This window comes from Zonotrichia leucophrys, chromosome 13, assembly GCF_028769735.1.
Source record: "Zonotrichia leucophrys gambelii isolate GWCS_2022_RI chromosome 13, RI_Zleu_2.0, whole genome shotgun sequence".
Taxonomy (NCBI): Eukaryota; Metazoa; Chordata; class Aves; order Passeriformes; family Passerellidae; genus Zonotrichia; species Zonotrichia leucophrys.
Genome location: NC_088183.1, coordinates 8,515,385 through 8,534,012, shown reverse-complemented (window position 1 = coordinate 8,534,012; position 18,628 = coordinate 8,515,385). Strand labels below are relative to the sequence as shown.

The 18,628-nt window shown below is 41.7% G+C and overlaps 1 protein-coding gene across 8 annotated transcripts in view; it reads right to left on the bottom strand.

Annotated features, from left to right (window-relative positions):
- TRPC7 (transient receptor potential cation channel subfamily C member 7) overlaps nt 1-17,815 on the bottom strand; it is a 71,928-nt gene extending 54,113 nt beyond the window's left edge. For all 8 annotated transcript variants that reach the window (XM_064725152.1, XM_064725154.1, XM_064725156.1 and 5 more), the window contains exons 1-2: nt 17,171-17,815; nt 8,774-9,551 (exon numbers count right to left, since the gene is read on the bottom strand). In XM_064725152.1, coding sequence (XP_064581222.1) covers nt 8,774-9,551; nt 17,171-17,172 — 780 coding nt within the window. In that variant the 5' untranslated portion in view covers nt 17,173-17,815. The remainder of the gene's footprint in view (nt 1-8,773; nt 9,552-17,170) is intronic.
- Between the last annotated feature and the right edge of the window lie 813 nt (nt 17,816-18,628).

The window sequence follows — 18,628 nt, the reverse complement described above, 5'->3', positions numbered from 1 at the left end:
TCAGTGAGCAAGAAAGGAAAACACTCTGTCACTGTTAACTAAACACAGGCAAGTGGCCAAATCACTGTCCCTGCTCCCAGAGCTCCTGAGCAGCTGGCAGCAGGGCTGGCAGGGAATGTGGGATGCTCTGCTCCAGAGCGCTGCGAGGGCTCCAGCCCAGCCATGGCACAGGGACAGGGCAGCCAGGGAACAGCAGGACGTGGCACACAGGGGTTTGTCTCACCTTTATTTAGAGGCTGGAGAGACAAAGGTTCATCCTGTGGGAGAATCCAGATCTTTGGGAGAGACTGTGCTAGGGATCAATCCCACCTACTGATACACCAGCCCATCACGCCTTGCTGTGATGGATCCAAGATGTGAGTTGCTACTCCTCATTTGTATAAAGAGAGGAATCCATGAGCAGGTTTCAGCCTTGGATCAGACCTGCTGGTCACCTCAATGCTTCATTGCATGTCATTCTTTCAAAGGATGAGGAAAAAATCATGGCTTCAACAAATCTGAAGATGATGGTCAAGTGGGTCATGATTTTGCCAGCGACTGAGTTTTCCTCCCATGTTAAAGCTGTTATAAAGATCATCATGTAACAATAATAAGATTGTGGTAAGCTGAACTTTTTACATTTAAATTTTTGAAGTATTTCTAAACTATTCTTATAGGGATTTTCCAGCTCCTCAGAAATGGGCTCTTGTTGGAGGATGGGCTGCTTATTTTTAAGAAAACATTGAAATCCCAGGAGGAAAATTACCTTAAAGCCATTTCAGCTGGTTCCAGATTTTACACTTATTTCTCTACCTGGCTAAAGCATCTCAGTGATTGGCTTAAAAGCTTTATATGTTAAAAATGCTTCTGAATTGCTTGGCAGTGGTGAGGCAACTGCTGTGCTACTTCCTTATGTGACACTATTCTATTGCTCTCTGCTTCCCAGATGTTTTCTCCCATTAATGATCATAAGAGAATTCCATGTTATTTTATATTTTTATGATCATGTCTGTTGCTCACCTAAACTAAAATCCTGCTCCAGGGACGTGTTCAATCAAGCTGGAAGCAGTAAGATGTGAGTGCTGCAGTTGCAATGTTGCTCATCCTTAACTGAGTAGGACTAAAAACGACTTCCCAGGGAGCTGTAAAGGGCAATAAACATTGCACTGATGGTGTGCACATTGGCATTGCCAAAAATCTCACTTGCAGTAGCATCACAGGGAACAAAAGTATTCCAGCTACACTGTCTGGGAGAGTCAGATACTTCCAGGGTTACATCTGTCTTGCCATCCTCAAATGTTGAAAGTTTCCTTCAAGTTTTGGAGATTATTTTTAGGGGAGAAAAATCCTTGAGGCATTAATTCAAATATTCTATTTTCTTACCCTGATGCATTGTCTATGCTTTGATGTGTAGAAAGAACCTTTTTTCCCTTTTCACTCTTTCAAAAGGGAGAATGAGCTGGTTCCCCAGGAAAGTAGAGAAAAGTTTTTCCTGCTTATAAAGTATTTTGAGAACTTTAAAGAGGTTTTCTTTCAGCTGGGAGATTTTAACAACAATGTCACCTCCTAAGGTGGGTGAAATAACCTTGTGGGCAGTGGACATTATCCAATTTTATGTGACTGCTCAGTGGCTTGTGCTGCCAACAGAGTTACAACTTCCATGAAAAATGGTCTTCATTTTCCCAGGTACAGGTGTGGGTTGTAGATGACTGAGTTAAACCCTTCACTGTGAATCACAGCACCTACTGCTCTGCTTGACTGTGAGCAGACACAGACAGATGCTAACACACCTTCACACACAGAGATACAAATCTGGGTTTCTCAAGGCAGCTCCAGACATCCCAGCTTTGGCAATGGCTCTACACCACTCTGAAAAGCTTTGAAGATTTGCTTCTCATGCAACATTTTAAAACCATTTTCCTTGGGCAATATGCCAGGCAGAAAATTATTTAATCACAGAACCTAAAAAGAGCACTCACCAAAACAACTCTCAAAATATAAAGGATATTTCTTGGTTTATAAATACGTAGAGAGCAACATGAGAATCACAGATTTGGTGGGTTCTAAGGGCAGAAAGACTATATATATCCTTTTTCCACAGTTTCTGCTACATATCCTTAGAAAAATGTAACCACGATTAATTAATTAGCTATTAAGACAAAGCTGGTGAAGCAGCTATCATTAGTGAATTTGTCTCTGAAAAAGAACTGCATAGAGAATGAGTTCCTTCTGCACAGAGTGAATCCCACTCAGTGAGCCAAACACTGATTTCACTAGAAGGCTTAAATCTATTCTCCTTCTCCCAGGTTATTTCCATTATCACTTCTAATTTCCTCTCTTATTTTAATACCTAATTTGTTCCAACAAGAAGTTAAACTTGTAACAATAGGAAATTTGTTTTCCTGCTTTACTGGGACTTGATTCTTTCCTGTACTATGAGCTGGGTATTTAATTGGTTGTACCTGTTTATGCATTTGCTTTGCACAATGAAAATTAAAATAAAAATATCATAGGTTCTAAATGTGCATGTTTTCATGGCAGTGGGGAAAATTGGCTTATAGGTGAGAGGGGGGAAAAAGGATCAGTTCTTTTTAAAAGTTAAAAACCACCAAACCACATCCCTGACTCCATCCCTAAGAAAAAAATTATATTCTCACTAAATATTGACCTAGAAAAATTAATATTAAAAAAATCACTTGGGAGTAGTGATATTATTATACTCATTTGTACTGGGATGCTTAATTTTCAAAACAGGCAGTAGGTAAGACTGAGAGCTGTGCAAGAGAAATAAAAACAGTAATAAAAGGCAATGAGTACATTCTGCCTACCAGACCAAATTTCTGAAGTTCCCTGCTGCCTTCTCTTCTTAAAACCCAGCAAAGTGAAACATAAAGAAAAAGAAAAGAAAGCTGCTTTAAAAATCCCTCTCTTTAAAATGCAGCTCCTGTCTGGAAGAAAAATAAAGAAAAGAACAGAATGTCTGAAAAATTAAATGAAAACTTAAACAAATGCCGTATAAACACACTAAAGCCTTTAAGAGCAGCTTGCTGAAATAATAAATATGAGTCATAAAAAGTATTCCCAAACATAACAGAAGCAAGATGTCTGCCAGAGAATATGTTGAGGGCAGAGATTAAGAAAAGATGAGAAGATCACTGAAGAAAGAATGGGTCAGAGCGGAAATATGAAGTGATGGATTTACAGGAATGTTCATGAGGCTAATGAGAGAGGTTCCCACGCCAGTTTCTGCTTTCAGTGGGAGATGAGTTGCAGGCACAGCTCCCATCAGTCAGTCCTGAGAGCAAACAAACCCCAGAGTCTGTCCAGCCTGGGTAGGAAGCAGAGTTTATAAGTGCAGCCTTGCTGGTTTACAGTCTGAGGGTTTTCAAGTACTTTTCTCTCTTTCCAAGGTCACTGTTATCCTCCATTCTCTCAAAGTATTTCCCCATCCTACTATTAGACTCTTCAATGTTTTATGCCATTTTCCATCTTTTTATCACTCATTTCAAAACACCAAGAGTCTAATAATGATTTTTTAACTCCCTGCTGCATGGAGCTAGAAACAACAAGAAAATGGACTAAGTCATTTCTCTTTAAAGTTTAAGTTAAGCATATCCTGTGAAGTTAACAGTTTATAGTTAGGCAGAATAAAAGCTGGAGCTGACTTACTGAGGCAAGAGGAGAGCCAGATCATCCTAACAAGTCACAGAGTCTCAAGGGCTGTTTTTCACTCTTTCAGCATCATGAGAACAGAGGGGTTTGAGGCTCAGCTGCTCTGCATCACTGCAGCCCAATGGAAGCAGAGGCAGCTCAGGCTCATCCCTGCAGCATCCCCACACTGGGCTTGCTGCCCCACCAGCCTCCCATCCACAGCCTCTCACCGTCCCTGAGCCTGCACCTGATGCTCACCTGCACATGAGAGCAGGCTCACTGCCAGGACCTGCTTTTGAATCCCAAAAGCTTGTAGACAAAGTGTTGTAAAGGAAGAGAGACAGGAAGAAACATATAAGTGAGAAACAAAACACGTTCTGCTGTAGTAATTGCACTGACAATGTTGGTGGGAGCAGTAAACAAAGACCACACACCATATGTCCTCCAGGTGGTGATTTTGATCTTGCTTTTAGTAACATTTTAGTCAGGAGGAGCTGAGCTCTGATTTACTGCTTATGGTTGGTGAGATCTTTTCTAAGCCTCCTTTGCAAGGCTCTAATTTGATTTGTCTGGATTGCTAAATGGAATGATTTGCCTGATTTACTTCATCACAAGGATGCTTCCTGACACACACAAGCATGTGGTCTAATTTGAGAGCATGCAAGGCTGTAAAAGAGTGCTGGCTGTGGAGTGGGATCTCACCAGAAAAAGGAGTACACAGTCACTGCTTCAGGAAAAGTAAACAGAACTATTATTCTGGGATTCACTCAGTTTCCACATCGTGGACAGTAGCATTAAGCTGATGCTGCTGTTAAAGACAGTTGCAAAGGCATTTCCTGCAGGCTGTTTGCTAGAAATTCAATCTCCTAAGGCTTTTGATAGACATATAAAAACAATTCTGTTGACACTGCTTTTAATATTCCAGTCTTGGAAATGAGTCACCTGGCTGTGAACAGCTGGTAACTGTGCAGACACCTGCATATGCTCTCACACCAAGCTGCCACGAGGGAGATGGATTTTTCTGGACCAAAGAGGAGAGAAATTCTCATCAGCCTGGCTCAAGGGTGATGCTGCTTTAGATGGACAAACCCTGGCCCTGTTATTCACACTGCAAGTGACATCAGACTTATTTATATGAACAAAACAAAACAAACAGAATCCTCTGTAGATGGCACAAGGATTATTTGCTTTATGACTGAGGTCCAAGATCTGCAAGCTTTTAAAGATATTGGAATGTACAGAGATGGGGCTTTTTTGAGTAAAAAGGGGAGAATGAGAGAGGAGAATTCTTCCTGTGTGGACTAGAGAGAACCTAGCTCTGCTAGTTTGACAATAAATGCTTTCTCCCTCAAAACAGCTTCAGATATAAATCATTAGCCTAATATCTGTTTTCTTCCCTTCATGGAAAATGACAAAGCACTTTAACTTTGTCCTATATTTGTTTTAATTGTAGTTTTGATATTTTAAATTGAGGTGCCCCTCAGTTTCCTACCCAGATTTTCCTACATTCTACAGAGGCAGGGTCACAGGGAACCCTTCAATCCACACGGGATCCTCTCTATCTCTGTGTTTCCAAGGCCAATGCAGAAGGGACCTATCCACTGGACTAAATGAGGCCCCCACTGGACTAAATGAGGCCCCCACTCTGTACTGCCTTTGCTCCATGGGATGTTGGTTTGGCTTTTTAAAACACAAGATTAAAACTAGAAAGAGAGAGAAAGTCATGAACTGGTTCTTAATTTTGAGCTTTCAAGTGGGATACACAAATATGACAAACCACTTAATTTATTATTTTTCAGCTTGGGCTGCCTCCACTAGAGGAGAATATCATTGCTCAAAGACCTGCAAACATACTCAGGGGCTCTGATGTTTGCTTCTCTCTCTTCTGGAATTCATCTCTTAGGGGTTTCCCATACACCCCACTTCTATATGTATTTTCATAGAAACAACTGGTTCCACACTTTTCATTTTACTTTGGGGAAGGGGTCTTATTTATTTCTAGACTAATGGACTACATCTTTCATAGCAATTTTTTTTTCTACAATTAACAAGAAAACTTGTTTTTTGACAAAATTTTGCGAACCTGTTTCATCAGATTTGCAGCATATTACCAAATCTTAGCAATTTAGGGTGATAGAAATCTATTCAGTTTCTGCCACAGTAAAAAACTAGAGAATGGATAAATTGGCCTACCACAGGTAACACAAGTTTTCTTCTTTAAAGTGGTCCACATGGCTGTTTTGCTTCACATTTCTCTGTACAAAGAGGCAACTTGCTTAGAACATTTAATGTTCTTTAAAAAATAGCACATGTATTGGCTTCTCATTTTGATGTACTGAAAGGTGTTATTGCATAAGAGATTTGGGGCAGCAAGCAGCAGGAGAGAGGCACTGCATTTATATTTTAATTAGCTCATGCTAGCAGTTTCTTCAGAGGTTACTAAATTACTATTTGTCCACCTACATTATTAAAATTTTGTGTCTTTCTGTTTCAAGGACTCTTTGTACCTCCTGAAAACTGCATTTCTGCAATCGCACATAATTTTTAAATAATGTTCTTAAACAATCCTGAGTGATAATTTTATAAATCTGTTGAGTACCAATTTTAATTATAGAACTTTAGGAATCAAACATTTTAAGTTTCTGGGAAAATTCTATTTTAGTCACAAAAAAAGCCCTCTAGAACTTGTCTAATTTCATAAACTTTCTTCATTTGCGGACTTCTTAAATACATTTTCAGCAATTGTGTTCTTTCCTCAAAATAAATTCCTAAGTTGTCATATTCTGTGAAAAACCCCCCACTGTTTTATTAATACCCTATTTCACATCACACTGATTATGTTAATAAGAATAAATATTTTTACATAAGTACATACCTCAAGGGGTATTGGGTTTTTTTTGCTACAGTGAGAATAGATTAGAATCTTGAGAGCTTTCTCATTTCTGGAAGAATTAATATAGCAAAGGAATGTGAAATCTTTGAAGCAAACTGATAGTATGGGTAGGTACTTCACTAACATTCATGGATGTGTGCTGCACAGACCCTTCCAACAAGACAATGAACTTGGAAAACCTGGAAATGCATCATTTGGCAAATGGTTTCTAATGTTTTGGGGGTTTTTTGGGTATTGATTTATTCCCATCTATTTGCTAGTGCAGAGATATAACCACCATGGAGCTCTTCAATACTGGATTGTTGGTTTGCTCCTGGAGGATTTGTGCAAGAGAAGATTCTGGTATTTTTATATCAGAAGAGTAAATATATTTATTTTCTGCAGCCAGACACTTATCAGGACTGACAGACACGCAATGCTTGGGGCTGCTCATGCTCCTCTCAATACACAGCTGTCTATGAAAAGAAGCTGGAGCATTAATGAGATATTATTGTTGTTAAGTGTGGGCATGAGCCTCCAGTGCCTTCACACTGGAGCAACCCTCACTCAAGCACTGGGATTCACTGAGCCCAAGGAGGTTGCTTCAGTCAGACTGAATCCAAATAAAACTTTCCCTTCAAATTATTGTGTCCTTGCATTCTGATGCACATGGGGAAAAAGAGATTGCAAAATTTTACCCTGATTTTATTGCCCAGAAGATCTCAGCAGATTGCGATTTTTTCAATTACAAAGCCTGAGAATACGTTTTCTTCTTACTTTTAAATTGGAGAGCACAGATTCATAGACCCATTTAGGTCAGAAAAACCCTCTAAGATCCAGCTTTAAACCCAAGAGTGCCAAGGCCACCACTAAACCATGTCCCCAAGTGACACTTCTACACATCTCTTAAATCCCTTCAGGGATGGTGACACAGCCACTTCTCTGGGAAGCCTCTTCCAGGGCTTGACCCCCTTCTCTGTGAAGAGATCTTCCCTGATATCCAGCCTGAACCTCCCCTGACACAGCATGAGGCTGTTTCTCCTGTTGCTTGTTATCTGGGAGAAAAGACCAAGCCCCACCTGGCTACAGCCCCCTTCAGGGAGCTGTAGAGACTGAGAAGGTGCCCCCCGAGCCCCCTTTTCTCCAGGCTCAGCCCCCATCTCCTTCAGCTGCTCCTCATCAGACTTCTGTTCCAGACCCTTCCCCAGCTCTGTGCCCTTCTCAGGACCTGCTCTAGAACCCCAAAATCTTTATTAGAGTGAGGGTTCAAAACTGAACCTGGGATTCAAGGCAGCCCCACCATTGCCTGGTGCAGGGGGATGATCTCCCCAGTCCTTAGTAGTACAGAGCTACAAATCCTGAAACAGATGCTTTAACACATGAATAGTTTTCTTAATTAGAAATGATGGATTCCTGGTGAGCATCCTGCCCCAGTGTACTCACAATGTGGAATTTATTACCCCAGAGTCACTGATCCTGATTGTAGCTGCACAATAGCCATAAGTCAGAAAAAAGGCTAATGTTGATGGCTGAGCCACTGAAAATGAGGGGTTTAATGACTAATTTATATTAGAAAGGAAGACAATGCTCTTTACATCATGTAAATGACATACAGAAATACTGCAAATGGCAGTGGACATTTACAAGCTCATTATGATAATGGAAATTTCAAATAACTTGTAAGAGTGTTCCACAAGCTCTACTCTTATGTTTGGCATGATGATAAACTTCATAGCTATTTATTGATTGTTTCTCTTTTCTTTTTTCATGCAATTCATCATGTATAGATGCAGCACCAAACCATTAAGATGCAATGCAGTTTAAATTATTTTACAGAGAACCAAAATTTCTTGATTAATCCCTTTTATCATTGTAGCAGAACTAGATGTACTGGATTCTTAAAACAGTCTCTAGAACTCTGCCTCTAAAATAGATTGCTCAATTAAAAGACTTACCTTTCTTACAAAAAACGAGTCTCCATTTTTTGAACAATCTAATTTTTATTCCTGCTGCAAACTAGAGATTCTAAGCAATCACAGTGTGCAACACAGAAACTTAAGCTTCTGCTGTAATATGCAATGTTCAGTTCCAAGCATTTATTAACTGGAGATTGACAGTGATCTGAATCTATGCATAGCTAACACATCTGGCACTTTTGCCAGTCTTACTCCCCCACCTCTCAAACAGCAGCCCAAAATTTGATCAAACTTGTAAACTACTCAATAGCCTGAACACTCTCAGCCCAAGGAAAAAGGCACAGTGGTGAGTTACCTTAAATTCAGTTTCAATGTTGGCTAGCCTGGCCAGTTCATTGCTAAGCTCTAGAGCAGTAAGGACAGGGTCTTCACTGGACAGAGACAAATAAGCAGCACTGGCTAATCCTTTGTAGGCATTCATTCTTGAGCGAGAGTGGCTAAAGGAGTCTTTCCTCTGCTTTTCCATACATTCATTGCACTTGCAAAAATAGTCATGCGGCCTTTCAATCCGTGCACCTTTGAGAAGTAGGATGTGAACAATTTCATACTCCTGGCAGTGGGCAGCAAGGATGATGGGGGTAATGTCGTGGGAGAAGCGAGTTCCATCTTCGTCGTAGGCGTAGAAGTCATCGTCCCTCAGCTCCTGCTCCAGGGGGCTGAGCGTGAGGCGCTGTCCCTGCGCGAAGGCCGGGTGGTTCAGGATCGCCTCCACGATGCGCACGTACCCTTTGCTGATGGCCAGCAGAAGGGCATCCCCAACTCGGGCCAGGTTCTCCTTCTTGAGGAGCAGCTCTGTCACTTCCAGGTGCTCATTCCCCACAGCCAGCTGGAGGGCGTTCTGTCCCATGTAATCGACGCAATTGAAGTTCAAGGTTTTGGATTCCTCCAGCATTTTCCGCACGACGGGAATGTTGCCATACTCTGCAGAGTCCAGGAAATGCTCCTCCTCTGCAGTCAGGCTGGTGCCTTTCTCGTTGAACATGTAGGCAGGGCCCCGGATGGCCTGGCGCCGGCCCTTCTCCCGAAGGGTGGCGTGCCTCCGATGCATGTCTTTAGAATTGCTGTGTCTCAACCTGCAGAAAACCACAGAGGAACGTTGGTTATATCCTAGCACAGCCATGATTTCACAGAACCTGAAATAAGGTTGGAAATGTGTCATTATGACCACATCTAGCTAGCTTTCTGTGGCCTGAGCCAGTTACTTAAAATCATTTAGGATATATGTGGAACAAAGATTAGCTTCTGAACAAAAGACAAGTGATTTGCTAACCCTTCCTGATTGCAACATGGATGCTTAGCACATCCTTGACTTCATAAATAGGAAAAGAAATGCATAATTTTATAATATATATAATTTTATTTATTACATATTATTTTATATAGGATATTATTTTAGATATGATATGATATGTGATATTCTATTCTATTCTATATATATAAAATATATAATTTTATATATTATATTCTTATAATTTATAATATATATAATTTTCCATTTGTATTGTTTACATCGTATTTAGGAATAATGTACATAAGACAATATTTCTCTGAAGTACTCTTCTTGAATTTGTCCTTGAGGGCACAAGCCCTAAAGAAAGTTAGCAGGACTCTCCCTTGGCAATAGACCTAGGATCAGGCCAATAAACCATGTTCCATAAAGTTTATATGCTTCTAATTTTAAGCACATGGTAACAAGGATAATTATATTGCATGTTCTGATAAGATTCAGTTGGTACAAGCAAACCATCTATTAATTCCCTTCTATTTTTCAAGGTACATAATACCATTTCTCTGTTTCCTGATCTAGAGAGTTTAATAATGAACTGTCTAATTTCTTACTGAAATACAGTCAGCCACTACTTCAAATACAAGTACCCAGATCCAGGGGAGACTCTGGGAAAACACAGGAATAACTCCGCATATATCACATCAGTCCCCAGTAAGCATGTTTTAGAGAGCTATTGCAGAAATACAAGACACAGGTCTCTCATCATAGAGGGCAGGAGAAAAAGGGTCATAAATTTCCTCACTGATTATGTGGCTGAAATGCTCTTCACTTGAAGCTGGTGAGATGATAAACTATCCTTATTCCACCTTCTCTGGAAGTCCCAAAGAAAGCAATGTTATGTGCAGTTTGTCTCATGGATGAAAAAATGCACTTTTGTATGAAATAAACATAAATCCTAAATGTATCTGTGCCTTTAAAACATTCACATTTTGCATTCAGAGCTGTCTCAATGTTGCTCTTTTAAAAAATTTTATTGCAGCAGCATTTCAGCACACTCACAGTGCCTTTTAGAGTCTAAGCATGTGGAGTTAATTGCCATCCAAAGCCCACAGAATGTCCAGCCTGATTAAAAAGGTAAAAACAACACCTCTTTCACAGGCAGCATTTGCACTCAGCCCAATAGAAAGTCCTAAATCACTTGGGGAAAATCTTCAGGAGCCTCTGAGCTGCAGTGGACAGATGTAAAAAATAAGCAGGTGTTAATGCTCAGTGGGTGGCAAAGGTTCATCCTTCCGCACTCCATCTGTTCTCCAAGTCAGTGCTGACCTTCAGTCAGTGAAAAGTTCATGTGTTGCTCTGAAAAAATACTACAGAAGTTGGAAAGTTCTGCAGTGAGGATGAGAGGGAACTGTGCCAGGAGACAAAGTGGAGAAGGTCCATTGCCTTCAAGAGTAGGTAACAAAGGAGTAAAGGAACCAGCAAGAACCTGGCAAAACACAAAGTATCAGAAACCCAAAATATCTAAAGGTCCAGGACACTGAAATTCTCAAGGTTGCTGTTCTTATGGAACTAACATATACATATGTATCTATCATTTTAATTCATCATTTTTGTGCTGATATGGACTGAAGACTTTCAAACAAATTTTACAGCATTTTCTTAAGAGTTACATTAAAATTTAAACAAATCCTAGGGAATCAATCAAGGTTGAAACAGATTCATAATTGAGAACCTCTCCCCCTAAGCTTTGATGCATAACTGTAACATCTTAATAAAAGCTAGTAGGAACTGAACATATCATCCCAGGCTCCACTGAGAGATAAAGTGCTGTATGAATCTCAAAACTATTTCCTTCCAGCATGGTTTGAAGTTGAAGAAGCACACAGAGATGAGGTATACAAGAATAATGAAGGCAATATGGTTAAGTAAATGAATTCCCTAGACTGCATGAAATTTATTATAAGAGAAAACAATAACAACTAAATAAATAAAGTATGCAACTAACATATTTGACAGAAATATAGAGTTCTCTAAAGCCAAAAAAATGCCTGGGGTAAAATTTGGGACCCTTTGAAGTCAACATTATAGGTTTCACTGATTTCAGTGGAGTCCAAATTTTGGAAACATATATGCATACACACAGATATTTCCCTCAGCAATTAGCTTTCATCTCAGAAGCAGTTCCAGCAAGGCCAGGACGAGTAACATGTGGTTAAAAAGAAGTGTTTAACCATATGCACAAATGCTTTTTTAAACTGGAGCTCCTGTCCTTAGCTATTCAGGACAGCATTTACATTTTGAACATGTAGTGGAACCTTGCTGAGTTCAAGCAAGGACGGCACATGCAAACACTTCTGAGTTGTGACTTTGTTAAGTGGGGAGTTATAGAACTAGAAAGCAATTTTAAAAATTTACAGCCTTGGGAGTTCCTGAGTGTTGAAGTAAATCTCTTAAAATGTTAAGCAACTTGAAAGGATGAGCTAGTGATGATTTAAGCCATCATTGCTGGGATCAAGGGGAAACCAGTCCAGCCCAGGTAGGTGCTCAGTGATCACCCACGAGTGCAGCAGGATTGAACATGCCTGAATATTTTAGGACAGTTGATTTTATTAGCTGTTTCAAGCTGGAGGAATTCCACTTGTCTTTTTTGATATTCAAAACCCATGTATGGTAAGACATTGGCAATCTTATATTTGTTGTTATAGTATCAGTACTGGAAGCAACTCAGAAATATGTATAATTTCCAACAGTGAGAAATCTATTAGATATTTTTCCTGATGTAGAAATACAGTTCTTGATACTTTACATTTTTTTTTGTTTGAAAAACTTTTCAGGTATGTTTTTGCCTCTAAAGGACAACCCAGATAGATGGGACAGATAGTCTTATAATCACACCCAAAGTAAACATAAACCACAAAATATTACTGTTGGCCTAGTTAAGATTTTTGCCTGAAAAAGAGGTTAGAGTTTGGCCTAGAGCTAATTCACACCTGTTTGTTGTATATGTGAAAACATGCCAGAAAAAGAGGACCTTCATTTCACTTTCTTCAATTCAGAGAGAACACTGGTTTCATACACAGTTTCTAACAACAGAAATTGCATCAGAAAAAGAGGAAACAGGAAAGAACACCTGCTCTTCACAGAGATAACGACCATCCAATATTTATCTTGCCATAAACGTTCTGCAGGGTTGTCCCTACAGCACAGAGCTGATCTCCACTCCCTGCAGCCAAGGGCAAGAGCACCATCAGCCAGAGGGCTTCACCTCACGTGAATTATGACCCCCCCAATCCCTTGCTCATCAGCAGAGAAGATCAATATCTCAGCTATCACACTTTATCATCTTTATAGAGAAGTAGAGATGAATAAAAAATTACACTTTTAACTTTGAATAATTTCATTAGACATGCTCAGCTGCCAAACCCCCTTCTGAAAAAAAGTTATAATTATGCTTGACCTGAGCATTGAATCATGACAAGAGAAGCAGTAGTGCAAAGAGCAAAGGATGCAATAGCTGAAGCTCTTGGAAACTGAACCCTCCTGCAATGTCACGACTGTACTCAACACCTTGTTCTGTTCTGCTTTTCAGCTGTGTGCAGGCACATTTAGAACTAATCATATTTACTGAGCCTGTGTAATGTGCTCACTTAATAAAAGTAATTGTGACTTGATTGCATTTATCTTATCGTTCTTCTTCAAAGGTGCTTTGGATTGAAATGACTCTGTATTTGCATATTTTATTGAGACAGCTAGTGATCAAACTCATCAGGCACTGCAGTTAAATACTGTGTTTTTCTAGGAAAAGATGCCAATGCATGCAGTGCTCTTGGAGAGAAAATGGTCCAGGAAAAGAAAATTAAAAATTTCAGAGCCTGAGTACTGCTTGCAGCAAAGCACATCCAGCTTTCCATGGCTGAGGGAGCCACAAGATATTTGGACTCCTGTGGGGAGTGGAGAAGAATAGCTCTTTCTGAAAGGTGATTTAGCTGGTAACAAATCTTCCTCTGGGAGCATTTCAGTTTCTAATTAAAGTGACTGAGAGCAGGGACTTGCAATTGGCTCTGATGGTGCTGAGGCACTCAGTGTCTGAGAGGGAAACATGGCATAACATGAGATTCGTTCTTAATGTGGATGCATTAGAACCACACTGAAGCTGAAACTCTCCTGGTTTTTTTTGCAGCCACACTCTCTTAACTGATCCGAGTGCTGACATGGAGGACAGGGTGGGCATAACAAAGGAGTTGAGCTGCTTCACATGGAGCTTATGCCAGCAAATGGCCTCTCCTTGACCTTCCTTTCCACAGGGCTCCAGACTCTGCCATTCAACACCCTCTGCTGCCTCTCTAGTCCCACACAAAAACCTATGGAAGGGCAGGGCCACCACCTGGAGCTGGGGCTCGGAGAAAATGTTCAAAGACCCAAGTGCCTTAAAAGGCTGAATTGAAGTTTTTACACATGGCTTTGAACCAGAGCTTTAAAAGTGTGTAGGAGAGGCTGAATAGTACCTGCTTGAGATTTCAAAACATCCAAAGTCTGTGGAAGGTATTGAAATCAATAGGTATTAGGAACTGCACCAATTCTGGAATTCTCAGGTGATGTCAACCTTTACCTGTCTTTAAGCCTAGAAATTGAGCAGGACATTTACAAAGGCAGCTTTAGGGACACTTGGTCTCTGCCTACACTTTGGGTTTGCCTTCACTAAGTGGGGAGAGGCTGGCAGGAGTCTCCCTGTGCCCTTTCAATGCCCCCTTGGTCCAGAAACTACAGAAGAGACTTTGGATATGCAGCTTTTACTGTGCTCTATAAGCTCTGTAGCACCCATCAGAGCAGGCTTTGATGAGACGTTAACTCTGCCTTGTTGAAAAGAAAATTTCAGTTTCTGAAAGCCATTTTGAAAGTACTGCCCTCAGTTCCTACGGAGCCTCAGAAACTGTCAAATTGACACTTTACTTATTATTTTTCTTTCTACTTACATCAATACTTCTGAAAAGAATCAGGGCACATAAAGGCTGCAGACTCCCTGAGGCCTCTTTGGAATTGACACAGCTCTTATATATCAAAGGACCATTTTTCTCTGTTAACCCTTGGTTCCACACAGAAAACCTGGCCAGCCAAGACATGCTATAAACATGAGCAAAATAGAACAAAGTTGGGTTCTAAAAGCAAACAAAAACTGATATAAAAGTCAATCAATTTAAAAGAATGATTCAAATTTTTTAGACTAAAAATAGTAGAATGTTTTATCTTTTAATTAAAAATTGCAACTTATTTTGAAGCATACTCCAGACTTCAGTCAAGGAACACACTGAACACAACTGCATACATTTATTATCCTGTATACAACAGGCTACTCTGGCATTCCAGATGCTTCACAGACTCATATTGACAGAGTCCTCTGATACCCCCTTCTTCTCCAAAATCTTAATCAGCCTTCTAAATCATACCTTAAGTCAAGCTTTTTCCCTGTAAGACAAAAATTTTAAGTATCCTTTTTCACATATTGATGATTTACTATGTAAACAGACTCATTAAAATTTGGGATGCTGCCTTGATTGGCAGCAGCTTATTCTGAAGTTTTCTATGCTTTGAAAAGCTGATGTGCCACTTTATTTATTCTTGGATTGTGACCAACATTGAAAACCCCAGTTCAATACTGTCAGCAATGTGGTCATTCTCCTACATGTAAAGTTGAGTACATGTCCAGGATGTATTATTAGGTTTTTCATTAATAGATTTTTTGATGTAATTAATAGAAATGTTTAGCCCATGCAGGCAGATATTAATTCATTTGCAGAGTAGCCCTACAAACCAGATCCCCTCCCCATCATTCCCACTGCTCATACAAATAAAAGAAAAATTTGGAAATAGGTCTCTCTCATCATGGAGCAGTCAGCAAAACCACACCTTTGCAAATCTTTTTAGGGAATGGCAGCACAAGAATGTTCAGGAAGATAAACCAGGCCTCTGGTGCCATTAAAAACTGCTGATCAATGACACAGATGAACACTTTTAACATCTTTGTGACGTGAAGCAAAAGGTCTGAGGACAATAGCCTAGAAACATTTAGGATGTACCACCAAATCTTTAACAGCATCTACATTTTCAAATCCTCCCTGTTCTCTGTTAGAAAGGAGGCAGCTCTGTCTTGTGGTTTGGAAAAACAAAAAGGAAATGGAATTTGGTTTTCTACCAGCTATCTTGCAGAAAAAAACATCCGCTGCTTTTCAGCTGTCTCACCCTCCTCTTTCTTATAAACTAATCATCAGCATTTTCTTCCCCATCCCATAGAAATGTTGTGCACCAATACAAGACTTTTACAGCAGAAGAGACTGACAAATAAGGTTCTTTTCTCTTTTATTCAAATTCTTCTTGTGTTATAAAACAAGTACTAGGTTACTTTTTTCCCCTTCCTTCCTTGTTTCCCCTTAATCTCTGGTTGTGAAGTTGGCTAATTATTACAAATTTATCACAGAACACTTGATATAGATGTACCAAAATTAAGGCTATTTTTACATTCTCTCCCATTGTTCATTAATGTGTTTGACCACCAAATGAACTGTCACAAGAAGAATGAGTTCTACTTTTTTATTTTAAATCTAGCTTTAGGAACTAAGATTAATTCACTGTCACTGTTGAAGCGCTTCAAAACTCAGGCTTGGATCACACTAGAGAACACAACAGAGATATACCTGTTCATTCATAAATTTTTACTAGTGATGAGAGAAACGAAAAATCTCTAATTGTTCAAGCAGGGGGCAGTGTAACGCTGATTTTCAACAAGCAGTTCCATTAAAAAGAGCAAGAAAAGCTTTGAAAAGAACTAGTAATCTCTGTTCTGGCTGCATGTCATTTTCCCCTGCTGATGCACCCTTTTCAATGCTCACTTCATAGTTATCTCAAGACAGGAAACAACGTGCAGAGAAGGACCCCTGACAACCATTAGCCCTTGCAAGCTGCAACAGGCATGATACACGCAGGATACAGCATCCCCTTTCACTTTTTCTTTTTATTTTTCACCTTGCCCAAACTGTTTTAACGAAAAACAAACTCTTGACCATTTCACCCAGCTACCAAAGAAGACAACAGCGTGCCTCCAAACCATGTGCATGCTAGCAAACAACAAACCCTTTGTGTTACACTGACAGCAAGAACAAATTCCAAGGGTGAAAAGGCAAAACACTCATGAAAAGCCAAACCACTTGTGAAAAGCCAAACCACTGGTGAAAAGCCAAACCAAACTGATTGATATAAAAATCAATTTTATCACACCCAGCCAAGCCTCCCCACTCCCACAGCCCATCCTCAAGCTCGCAGGAGACCGTGTCACCCGGCGACCTCTCCAAACCCCACAAAACTTCCCAGTGCCTAAGTGAGGAGCGGCATTGGAGCCAGGAGCAGAGAGGAGAGGGGCAGGGGCACCATCCATCCACCCACCCATCCCTCCATCCCCGCTCAGCCTCTTACATGAGCGCGTCGGGCGGGCTCCGTTCAGCGGGCGGCCGTGGCCGCGGGGCGCTGTCCGCGGTGCCGCTCGGTGCTGCCGCTGTCCGCGGTGCTGCAGCCGCCGCCCCAGCCGCTCATCCTCATCCCAGCCTCGGCTCTGCCGGGGCTCGGCTCCCCGGGAGCGCCCGCGGTTCGCCTCCTGCAGGAAGAGCCGGCTGCGAGGTTGGCATGAGAGTGGCGTTGTCCTGCCCGTCTTCCCTCCCCCTGTTGGCACGCCGCTGTCCTCCCGGGGGTGTGGATTCGATGCTGCCGTGGGCGCGCCCCCTTCTCAAGCCCGGAGCGCTGGCAGGGGCTGCCCCGGAGCAGGCGGGGCGAGGGAGCCTTGCCGGGGAGGGCAGGGCTGCCTGGGGGCTCCAAGGGGGCTTTCCCCTCGCATGCCGGGCTCTGCTCACTCCGCTGTGCTGCCCCGCTCCGGGAGGGGCTGGAGCCGCTTCTCTCCCTCTGCCATGCCCAGGCTGGGAGTGTTTGATCCCGTACCTAGGAGACCCTTTAGGAAGAAGGGCTGTGTGTATGCATGTGCTAGGCGAGGAGGGAAAGGAGAGTGAAACCAGCATGCAAAATTATCAGTCAGTTCAATCACTCCCCTCCCTTGCGTGGCAGAGGAGAGCTGCCAGAACAACTTCAAGCTGCATCCAGGAGCACAGGGGTGTCATTCTGCACCCCATTCTGAGAGGTAACAGCAGATGTTCCTCCCCCAGTCATCCCCCTGGGATGCTCCCTGTGCCTCCCATACAGCTCCAGTCACACAGGCTGTCCAGGTGCATGACCTTCCATGTCCTTCCCCACTGGTGCAACTCCCCTCCTTTGCCTTACCTGGATGCAGGGATCACCACCTAATCATGCAATTACCAAATAATGCCACCCTGCCTCCCCTGCCGTGTCTCTGGGAGTTCAACCCTGGAGGAACCCCTCTGCTTGGAGGGGTGATGGTGGGAGGCAGGCCAGGGCTCTCTGAACAGCACACATGGGAGGATGGCACAGGGATGATTTGCCCCAAGTTCTCCCTCTGCCAACCCCTCACAGGACTGCAAGAAGTGGGAGCACTGATTAGGAGTAGATTTTTCACCATCTTTCAGTCTCAAACCTGTGCAATCAGCTGAGGATGTTATTTGATTGAAACACCTGAGGGCACTGACCATTTTGGCAAGGACCACAGAGAGCTCGCTGTGGCTTCTGCTTCTCTCTTTTCTAAGCATCCCAGATGATGTCTTTGAGAAACATTTAAAGGTGCCTGATGCAGGACTTCCATCCCACATCTTTGGGCAATGAAGTTAGTTTTACCAGCCTGAGCTGTGAGGAGGGGAAGTCTTTTCCTACTGAGAGTTTTTGTCTTGAATTTGGGGGAGAGAGTATTAACCTCTAAGGATCAAGGGCAGCAGCCAGCTCTGCAGGATTCTGCATTCTGTGTTGACACTGTCA